The 12,210-nt window shown below is 33.9% G+C and overlaps 1 protein-coding gene across 1 annotated transcript in view; it reads right to left on the bottom strand.

The window, feature by feature from the left end:
- SESTD1 (SEC14 and spectrin domain containing 1) overlaps positions 1–12,210 on the bottom strand; it is a 104,051-nt gene that overhangs the window by 32,978 nt on the left and 58,863 nt on the right. Inside the window, exons 6-9 of the mRNA XM_070422657.1 lie at positions 10,017–10,130; positions 8,789–8,883; positions 5,743–5,798; positions 3,008–3,219 (exon numbers count right to left, since the gene is read on the bottom strand). Of these exons, the coding sequence (XP_070278758.1) occupies positions 3,008–3,219; positions 5,743–5,798; positions 8,789–8,883; positions 10,017–10,130 (477 nt within the window). The remainder of the gene's footprint in view (positions 1–3,007; positions 3,220–5,742; positions 5,799–8,788; positions 8,884–10,016; positions 10,131–12,210) is intronic.

Raw genomic sequence — 12,210 nt, 5'->3', positions numbered from 1 at the left:
ATAATTGGACACCACTACCATCCATTAAGTCTTGCAAGCCATAAAAATGATTCATCTCTGAAATGTTCTTTCTCACCCTTACTCCCACCACTCTCCTTCATGGTTATAATTTTACAACTATTTGTGTTATTATCTAACTAGAGGCCTGGTGCATGAGATTCGTGCACTGGGGTGGAGGGGGTCCTTCAGCCAGGCCTGCGCCCTCTCGCAGTCCAGGAGCCCTCAGGGGATGTCCGCCTGCCAGCTTAGGCCTGATCCCTCTCTCAGTCTGGGGCTCTCACAGTCCAGGAACCCTGGCTCCTTACCGCTTACCACCCACCTGCAGCGGAGGCAGGGAAGGCTCCCGCCACTGCCATTGCGTTCACCAGCAGTGAGCCCAGCTTCTGGCTGGGCTGGGAGCGCACTGCACCACGGGGCAGCTCCTACACTAAGCATCTGCCTCCTAGTGGTCAGTGTGTGTCATAACAACCGGTCGGTCGATTTACATTACACTTTTATTATAGGATTATGCTCCGTAAAGGTGGGAACTTTGTCTATTTTACTCACCATTGTATTCTAGCACCACAGTGTCACACTAATACGCACATTCATATTTGAATGAGTGAGAAATAATTTATATTAACAGAAAACTCATTATGTGCCAAACACTACACATTTTATTATTACAAGTATCTTCTTTAATCCTTATGACACCGTATTAAGTGGGTCATATTATTACTGTTATTTTTATGCTCAGTTTACTAAGAAGGAAGCTATAGCATTGAGTGGTTACAGTTCATTCCCAACTTGAAAGTGGTAGAAGAGGGTGAACCCGGATTACCTGGGTGACTTGTATAACACTGTTATTCCATCATTACAGTTTTCCAAGATACCCCTTTACTGTAGTCCCATCATTTAAATGAAAAAAATTTCAGAAACAAAACATAAGTTTAAAATGCATGCTTTTCTGAGTAGTGTGATAAAATCTTGCACTGTCCCAGCCAGGAAGTGAATCATTCCTCTATCCAACATATCCATACTAGATATGCTATCAATTCATTAATCACTTAGCCTTCTTCTTAGTTATCAGGCTGACTATCATGGTATCACAGTGCTGTGTCCAAGTAAGCCTGATTTTACTTAACAGTGGCCACAAAGTGCAAGAGTAGTGATGCTGGCTATTTGGATAGGTGAAAAAAAAGCCATAACGTGTTTGCTCTAAGTGAAAATGTATGTACATATAGAGAAAAAACATAGTATATACAGACTTAGGTATTCTTCATGATTTCAGGCATCCACTGGGGGTCTTGATATGTACCTCGCAGACATAGGGGACTATGGTACTCTCAAGCTACATGGTTAATCTTAACTGTATTTAATACAAGCTATTTTTAACTTACAAATATATTACATAGAAAAAGTTACATATAATGAATTCATGTCCAGCAATCTTTGGTTTGGTTATCATGAGATAAAACCTAAATCCTTTTGCCTGGAATTCAAGATCTTCCATGATCCAGCTCCTTCCTTCATTTCAAGCTTTTGTACCCATGACATCCTGATGATCTGGTCAGAGGTCAACAACTACAGGCCAATTGTGGCCTACCACTGTTTTTGTAAATAAAACTTTACTGGAGCACAGACATACACATTCATTTACATAATGTGTATGGATTATAAGGGCAGTTTAAATAGCCATAACTGCAAGAAAAATTGACCCACAAAGCCAAAATATTCACTACTTGGCCTTTTACAAAAAAAGTATGCCAAGAACTAAAGTATACTTCTAGACCAGAGTCTAATTCAATGGAAACAAATATAAAAGCTGCCACTAATCGAGTACTGACAGCTTTTCAAAAGTGGATTTATTTATTCCTGTTTCAGTAATGAAAAAACCTTGGGAGAAAAATAGAGAAAGAGAAAAAAGAAAGTTAGATGAAGTTTCAGGTGGCTAAATAATGTAGCCATGATCACACACCAAATAAATGGAAGAACTGGGATTCAGAACATGCTCTCTGAACTATTTTGCTCTATGACTCAAAAGCCAAAAAACTTCCCACAGTGCTTTCCTGCTTCCTTTTTCTTCAATGGAGCTTGGACTTTCATGCTGCTATTATTTATTCATGCTATTCTTTATCCTTCACAAAATTTCAAATTCTTTTAAAACAAAAGGAGATGCCTGGTTTAAAAGATGTCCCACACATTCTTGGAGGACAAGTTCAAATTCCACCTACTCCACTAAATTTTCCTAGATTACCTGCAACCAGAGGAATAATCCCTCCTATAAATACCCATAGGACTTCAGTCATGCCCTTGTGACACTTAACATTCTCTCCCCTTAAGTTTATTGATAGCAAAAGGCAAGTGCACCTTTATATCCTATATAATAAGCACTTCATAAATAATTACCTAATAAATCTAATAAAAAACATTTCTAATCTGAATTTTTAAGTAAAATATTTTAAGATTTATCTCTTAATAATTCAACATGAAAATTCAGAATGTAGTTTAAATAACAGAAATGTCTTCCTTAGCACTGATTTTTTAAATATTAAAGGCACTAAAAAGTTATAAATATTAAATACACTTAAAAATTTCTCAGTTTCATACAATAATAAAATATAATTACTTATATTACATTTTATCTCTTCTCTTGGATAGAAAAACTAAATGCTCAAATTAACAAAACACTAACAAATTATTAAAAAGAAATCAGATCTTACTAACAAAATGTTATTTATTATAAGAATGCAGAGACCACAGATGTTTCCATCCAGTTATTTTTGAAGTTCATTCTGATAGCTTGAGCTGAATGCTCAATGTCATCATTGTAGAAAAAAATATATTCTTAATACAAATACTATTTGTAAAAATGTACATAACTTAAAAGTTAAGTTTGATTTGGTGTCTAAGGTTCTCCATACAGTATAAATAAGGCCTGGCATGAAATCAGTCAGAGTAGAAATTATTTTTTAAAAACACAACATTGATAAATAAAGAGTTAAATATATTCAAATCAGACACCTACCTGCATCACCTTCTGTTGAATCTCTTCTAGTTGTGTACGCTTACTACGTTGTCTACAAACTTCCTGGTAACGAGTATATTGTTCTCTCAGTGAATCTAATAATTTCATAACCTGTGGCTGTGCAAGCAGTTCATCATCCATAGGAGACCATGACACTCCTCCATCTGAGCCATTAAATCGACGCTGCTGTAATTCGGATAACAATTCATGCCCTTTATGGATAAAAGATACTTATAATTAATATCCATAAAGAAATACAATTCTTCTCAATTCTAGCCCCTTATTTTTAGAGCCTATCTACCTTATGACTACCTACATACCTGGTCTTAAGTACGCATATGTAATTTTAAAATTTATATAGAAATAGAAAACTGCATATATGTGCATATATACAACATAGTATATTTATATGCTATTCCATATATCATGAATATATATTCTAAATATGCAATACTGTATAGTAAATTTATGGTATATTTATATATTTTATCTATATCTATCATATTCTTCTTATTGGTGGACTCATTGCTCAGAATACTGTACCAACCAATCCTCTTTTCCTGTGAGTACAATTACACTCTGGAATTTCTGTCTGATGGTACTAATCAATACTAAGCAATATGTTGTATGATTTCAGTATTAATTCATACCCTTAATTATAGCTCCTAAAAGAAAAGTTGATGGTGTAACAAATGTACGATTGCAGTAAAGGTAGTAAGTCTTTATTATTGGTACAAAATAATATATAAACAACCTTTATTTATAGGACTCCCCATAATATATATATTAGTGGGAATCATGAGAGGCCAAAGAATATCCAATGTTATTCAATTACTGTAATCTAATAAAAAAATCTGCTCATTCCTGAGAAATTAGAAATACAGAATGTACAACGTCTAAAGCTGTAAGTATCCTAACAATTTTAAAAGTAAAAAATTAACAAATTGTTTTTCTGGGATACTACTATTCCAATTATTATTTAGTGGTCAAAAAATGCATATATTTAAATTCTTTTGTTTTTACCATTATTCAGGAACATGTCCTAAATTTAAATGGCTTTTAATTTATAGAAACAAAACTTCTAATTTGATTTGGAGGTATTCCCAATTTTTAAAAAATATCCAAGATTGTTCTAAACTTCTCTATTTTATACTCTCCCTGTTTTAAGAGTAAATAGCGCCCTAACCTGTTTGGCTCAGTGGATAAGAGCGTTGGCCTGCGGACTCAAAGGTCCCAGGTTCGATTCTGGTCAAGCGCTTGTACCTTGGTTGCGGGCACATCCCCAGTAGGGAGTGTGCAGGAGGCAGCTGATCGATGTTTCTCTCTCATCGATGTTTCTAACTCTCTATCCCTCTCCCTTCCTCTCTGTAAAAAATCAATAAAATATATTTTTTTAAAAAGAGTAAATAGCATATAATAAAGGACTTAGTGGCACATAAACAAGGAATTAAGTTTCAAATCTAGAGCAATACTGTATTCCAGCCCAAATATCTCTAGTAGTTGTTTCACAGATTCTAGAACACATTGAAGTTCTTTTAAATAATAATACCTTAATTTTATTTCTAATGTATTTTCTAATAATAACTCATAATTCTAATTCTGCTGTGTACCAGGCACTGTTCTCATAGCACTCACTTTACATGTTAACTCATTTATCCTTTACCACAACCCAGTGAACTGTAGGTACTGTTATCATCCCAATTTTAAGATGGGAAACTGAGGCATGAAAAAGTTAAGTAACTTATTATGTAGGTTATACAACTAGTAATATTAGAGTTGGGACTTGAGCAGTTTGGTTTCAAAGTATTGCCTTTGAAATCATTATGTGGTGCTGCTTCTCTAACAGAAATGGTATCCACAAGGAAAACATTAAGGGGATTGTCAAAGTAAAAAGATAAATGTATTCTGATCATAACGGCTTTTATGAATTTATATATATAGTACATACCATGCAGCAATGAACACACACTATGTTCAAGACAATTGCAGGTGCTAAGTGCTTTTACGTAGATGACTGTAAAGCAGTATAGCCAGTGGCTTTATAGTTAAGTCCTATTTTTACTGCTATGGTAATAAAGCTTAACAGTTACTTGATCTTGAGCAAGTTTTTTAATATCTCTAAGCCTTGGTTTCCTTAAGTACAAAATAGAGAAAATAATCCTAATTATCTCAAGGGGTTGTTAGAAGAATGAAATAAGAAAATACAAAAAAAAAACCCACAAAAATTACAATGTTAGAGTAAGTTTTCAATAATCCTCATAGCAACCTTATATAATAGAAATTTTTATCTCAACTTTACAGATAAGAAAGTAAACCCAAGTATTTCAAGAGAGAGATAAGTTAACGATTTATCATTATTAATATTTTCAATATTGTAGAGTATATTAACAGCTCAGTTAAATAAAAATCAGTTCGAAAAATTTCCCTGTAAGTTTCTACCACATAATACAGAGTATTATCGTCAATAGTAAATACAGAGTAAATCGTCAATAGTTCTCCAACTTTAAGCAAAACACTATATAACAGAACCAATTTTACCATAGGCTAATTGACATAAGTAAGAGTTAAGTTCCTACAGCACCTCATAACATTATAACAAAATGACTTTGAACAAAATTATGTTATTCAAGGACCAGCTGTACATGCTCAACTGATGTCTATTTCATGACTCAATCAATTTAGGATTAGTTTATTGGATTATGATGATTATTGATCAATATGTTTTTTCATCTTACCTGTCTGAAGAACTGTTTCAGGATCAACTGATGGAAGGAAGTTTAAATCCACAGACCTGGCAAGCACCAAGAGAGTAATTTTTAAAAGCTGTATTTCTACCCATATAATTTAAGAAAATCTTTTATGTATACATATTAAAACAGGTACAACCAAAGTATGAAAACCTGAGGAATACTGTTCTACCATAATTTCTCTAAAGCATTAGGAACACTATTAGAGTTAAATAAATACTCATACCCACAAAAATATCTATGTGATAAATCACAAAATATACTACTGAGAAAAACAGTTTATTATTAACTAGAGGCCCGGTGCACAAAATTCATGCCCTCTCGCAGTCCAGGAGCCCTTGGGGGATGCTAAGGACCCCTCGTGGGATGTCTGCCTAAGCTAGCAGGCGGACATCCCCCGAGGGTTCACGGACTGTGAAAGGGAAAAGGCCGGGCTGAAGGATCCCCCCCGCCCCAGTGCACGAATGTCATGCCTAACTACTGGCTTGGGGGAGCAGGCCTAAGCCGTCAGTCAGACATTCTTAGCACTGCAGCTTAGGCAGGAGAGGCTCCCGCCAATGCCGCTGTGCTCACCAGTAATGAGCCCAGCTTCTGGCTGAGCAGCGCTCCCCCTGTGGGAGTGCACTGCACCAGGGCGCAGCTCCTGTGTTGAGCGTCTGCCCCCTGATGGTTAGTGCATGTCATAGTGACCGGTCATTCTGCCATTCAGTTGATTTGCATATTAGCCTTTTATTATATAGGATTATGATATTACTTCAAATATATCAAAGAATCCATTTTAGTAGTTTTCACTGGATATTTGCTTCAAAATGAAATTGCTAACTATATAATAACCCAGAAATGTTAACATTAAGAAACACATGTAATCATCTGCCAACAATCAAAAGTTTACTTACCCACAGCAACCTTTGAGAACTGCAAATATTCTCATATTTGTGTGTTTGTGTGTGTGTGTGTGTGTGTGTGTGTCCCTTGCCATTGTACTCTATCCCTGTACTAATTATGCTTCATGTGAGTTGGACCATGAGCTTTATTAAACACATTTGGGAAGTAGAAGATAAGTGAAAGATCATGTACATGGCAAATCAAAGCCTAGGACCCTGCTGCTGTAACCGGCAAGTCTTGCTCTAAATCTCTCACTTCTGTCAATTGATCTAGGCATTCAGCCCTTATTTAGCCTCAATACTTCCTGAGGGCTGACATAAACATGACAAAAATTTGCAAGGGGAGGACTTCACTATCTGGGATTTTAGAGACAAAGCAATACACTTTGAGTTCCTTTAGGAGAGACTGACAAACATAACATCCTATATAATAAAACCCTAATATGCAAATCGACCAAATGGCGGAATGACCGGTCGCTATGACATGCACTGACCACCAGGGGCAGATGCTCAATGCAGGAGCTGTCCCCTGGTGGTTAGTCGCTACCACAGGGGGAGCACTGCTCAGCCAAAGCTGGGCTCATGGCTGGCGAGCACAGTGGCAGTGGAGGGAGCCTCTCCTGCCTCCGCTGCAGTGCTAAGGACCCCTCGTGGGATGTCTGCCTAAGCTAGCAGGCAGACATCCCCCGAGGGTTCACGGACTGTGAAAGGGAAAAGGCCGGGCTGAAGGATCCCCGCCCCCCCCCGCCGCCCCATGGCACGAATGTCATGCACCAGGCCTCTAGTTTTATATAATACTTCATATATTCATGCGAACCAATATTTCCCAAAATAATTTCCAAAACACTGAATAAGATATTATTAGATGGAAAAAAAGGGGTGACACTGGACCATAAACACAAGAAGTTCTAGGGACAAACACTTTGTTTTTGTTTTTACTCCAATGCTTTCTCAGCATTAAACCCTCTGACCATAAACTCATTTTCTATAGACAGCCTTTTAGCATGCCTTTCCTAAGACACAGGATTTTAAGAAACATCAAACTTACTCTGCTAGACTATCGAAAAATAGAAGTTTGACTAATTTTTATCAAGTTACTTGTGTGAGATTTTCAATTCCTGAGCCATAGCATGCATACACACACACACATTTACTTATTTTTACATTTTACATTTCTAGAATGCACCAATAGGATAGTAATGTTCCTAAATGTTTAACTTCTATGACATTTACATTCAAACTATTTGTTTTCACATTTTTACTTTGTTTTAATCAAGAATTGGTGTTATACAATAACCCTCTCATATCCCTCTTATTATCTCAGTTAATTGGTATATGACTATATTTGGATTCACAGAATATCAAGATGAATTTTTTATAGGTTCTATTGTATTTGTAAGGCCAGATTCAAAAGAGACAGACAAGATTACTGATTCTTTCAAATTTCCTAATGAAAAATTACTGTTCTAGTGACTACTCTGTTATTTAGACCAGAAAGAGTTAATTTGCATCCTGAAATGCTTTTTACCTTGGGAGAGTGACTTGGTCTACCAACAGAAAAATGAAAACTGCGAAAGTTACGAAGTTCAATGGAAACCCATTAAAATGATTTATCTAAGTAGTTACATTTAGATAATACAACTGAACAATTACTTTATCTAGTGTCATAAAACACTAAATTCTCCAAGTTGAACTCATGAATATCACATACTTTATAAGGTTACAGTTCTATAAGCCAGGCATGTAAGTGCTAATGTATTTAAATAAGGTCACATTACATTTATTTCAAGCTACCACCTTTTCCATATTCTTTATAAGCAAAGTAGAATTCTAAAAAGGTAAAAAATTGTTTCATTTCAAATATTCCTTGCCAATGAATATTTTACAGTGTCAGAAAAAAAGTAAAGCTATTACTATTCCTCAAATAAAGTCTTTTGTAAAGAAACTTTTATTCAAATCAGTTAACTTTACATGTAAAGCAAATTCTCAAAAATTAAAAAAATAAATTTAATTCAACTTTTGTATGCAATTTTTATTGAATGGAGATTTGCTTACCTTAGTTCTTTTAGCTTGCATTAACAATAGAGGTTTCTTTTATCAGGTTAATCATAGCTTTGCAAGGGTATAATTGCATGACTCTGGCTACCTACCTTTCTTTCTCTTGATTTCCTTTATCACTTCCATTGTTAATCAAAGCAAGTTCATCTAATAATGATGTAGATTCCTTTGTAAACTTCTCAAAAACCTACAATATGAAATTTTATTAACATATTAAGAATAATCTTAAAAGTTAAAATGTACTAAAAGATTTTCAGTTAAGAGCAATAGAATTAGCCGGCAAGGTTTCCCCTTCCCCTCTGGATGTCACTTAGTACAATTCAACCATCAGAGCACAACAGTGTACAGGAGAGAAGACTTAACCATTCTTTAAAATAATGAATAGTTTCAATGGATAAGAAATTCTTAAAATTTAAATACATTAAGGAATTATTTTTATTCCTCAATCAGCAAGTTTATTTTATTCCTACGTTTCCTTGAGAAACATCTGTATCCATAATAGTTTTAACTGCATGAACATTATTTAGAAAAGTTTTAATTCTCTACTTCCAGTTATGGAACATTTCTTTATGTTATTCTATTATCAATCCATACTGGTTGCATGTTAATGGTTAAAAAATTTTACACACAAGCATACACCATAAAAATAAATTAGTTACAATTTTAACACGAGTTCTTAAAGTATTTCTAAAAAGGGATTTGGGCAAATCTGGTTAAAATAAGTGGACATTCATTTGTTTGAAAACATTGTTTAAATATGATGGAAATAGAATTGGTTTTCCATTCTGAATATCCAAAAGTTCATTGTTCTTCAATAAAATTAGCATATAATCTAAACGGAGTTAATATATTTATTATTTTAGTCCCCAGCAGTTTGGTTAAATAATGCTGTATTATACAGAGTACCAGATTTCACAAGTGTGACAAAGAAGATACATTTTCAGAATCATAAACCACAACCTGCCAAACTGCTCTCCAATTCAAATTGATGTTTAAATATTTTCTCTGAGAATAGTATATAACTAGATTACCTCCCAAGAAATTATGCTACTCTGTTCTACCTGGAAGATTTACAACTTTAACTAGTAATACTGCTACTAATGACAATAGTAATAGCTAACATTTGTGAATCTGATTTCAAAGTATTTGCCTTCAAATATTATTCTAACATATGATATACATTATATTTCTTCACTTTTATAAAAAGGAAAACAATCTACATTTTAGTTTAATTATACTTTAGTTGATTAAGACAATGAAGTTATCAAAATATATCTTATTTACATGTAATAACATTTTATCTCAATGTAATATACCAACCAGCCTCTTATTTAACCAGTCCATGTGATCATAAGAGAGACTTCCACCAAAATCTTCTGTTAACTGACATGGTTCTATATAACGAGTCAATTTATTGGCAGACACTAAAATAACCTATAAAGGTAAAAAAAAAAGAAACATTTAGTAAGCCACTTTTTATGGCCATGAAAGTAATGAGGAGGTAAAATTAGGGTAAACTATGCAATACTGTTTCAACATGACATATCAATTATTTAATACAACATTTAAAATCAATTCAATAAATTGTGGACATTACTAAGAAATATGTGACCATTAACTGTTTATAGTATCACATTTTAAGAAAACAAGGGACACTAGAGCAGCTTGGTTTAAATATTTTCAAATTTTATCAATATTAATAATATTTTGGTAATAAAAATCAGCTCCTTTAATACAATAATATTTTCAGCAAAGAATTTTCATATGGCCTTAAAATTAGCTAAGTACACTAAAATGATAAACAAATGAATAATAAATCTGGCAATCAAAAAATTACACTTTATTGTACTCTTGGATTATACTCTGTAATAAAGAATTAACAAGTCTATCATTTTATTATAATTTGTGAAAAGCTAATAAGAAAAATCAAACTTGATGAATATAAAAAATTATATAAAGTTTCTCTAACATTCCTTTGATTATATATTAACAAAACATGTCCCTGTAATGGTAGAGTAAAACTTGGGACATACTAATATTTAGTTTGAAAATCAGAACTAAAATGTAGAGCGATCAGAGAATTCATGAACTTGAAAATTGTGTTAAAATGATAATCTTTTAACGCTAACTTTAAAAGATTTCAAATACAAATTATAGAATCATCTAAGAGACCATTGTAGAGCTAAATAAACTTTCAATGAAGATATACATGGATATAAAAAAATACGTGGGAGAAAGGTATTCAAATGGTAGTATTGAAGCAAAAATAAGACATTAAGACATAAATCTTAATTTACACACAAAAAAAGACTTGATAAGAAGAAAATAAAAACAACGTGTCAAGCTGGAAGGAACACTATTCTCATCCTAAAGAACAAAGGCCAGATAATCTATAAAATTATAACTTTTCTGTAACTCCTCAGAGGGCAGAGGACACCAACTAGTCTAAACAAGGAGGACAGGGACCACAGATCCCTGATGTCCTTGACAAAATGTAATTCTTGGGAAGGAAGATGTGAGAGGGAAAAAGTTGCCCTTATGGTCTTCAATTTGCACTAGAAGCATCAGTTTAAACTCATGAAATATTTGATCTTAAATAAAACATACACTTACATACACAAATTTTCTAACTCTGCCCACTGACAGGTTTAGAAATGATGACCAATTCTGTAAACATACACACTCCTAGCATCCAAATGTTGCCTCCAAATACCATTTCCCACTTTAAGGAATTAAGGCTCCTTGGAAAAATGCCAGATCTGAAAATACACATGATGAGCTTGGGACTTCTCATCCAGATATCGAGGTTATCAAAAACTACTAGGGTTGTGCCAAAAGGTCCTGAAAAGGTTTCCACTGGCCAAAGATGTAATAATTTGCATATCAATAAGAATAATAAATGTGGTGTTTTAAAATATCAGTATGTTTAATTCAATGAGCTCATACTTATTTTTTTTTTAAATATATTTTATTGATTTTTTACAGAGAGGAAGGGAGAGAGACAGAGAGTTAGAAACATCGATGAGAGAGAAACATCGATCAGCTGCCTCCTGCACATCTCCCACTGGGGATGTGCCCGCAACCCAGGTACATGCCCTTGACCGGAATCTAACCCGGGACCCTTCAGTCCGCAGGCCAACGCTCTATCCACTGAGCCAAACCGGTTTCGGCATCATACTTATAAAATCAGGATATAAAGGGAAATAAAATATCTAACCTTTTATATACCAACAATACCATTGGGTAAATAATGAGAGTAAGTTTCTCATTATAGAAGTATTCTAGCTAGTAAATGAAGAAAGAAAAATAGAACTAGAACATCATCATTTTAAATCTTTAATAAATTAAAGGATTTAGGCACTGAACATCAATGTCTGCTAACATCACAAAAAAGAAAACAACTATTCTGAGACTCATGATCAATGAACAGCCTTGGAAAAAGGAAATGAATTCTGAATCTAATCAATTGTCTAAATCCAACTATCAATTTATGGAAATACAGAGATTTGAGAAG

The sequence above is a fragment of the Myotis yumanensis genome, unplaced genomic scaffold, assembly GCF_028538775.1.
Source record: "Myotis yumanensis isolate MYYU_CA2020_CCGP unplaced genomic scaffold, mMyoYum1.0.hap1 SCAF_8, whole genome shotgun sequence".
Lineage (NCBI taxonomy): Eukaryota > Metazoa > Chordata > Mammalia > Chiroptera > Vespertilionidae > Myotis > Myotis yumanensis.
Note: the sequence above shows the minus strand (reverse complement) of the source record. Positions and strands in the feature narration are given on the sequence as shown.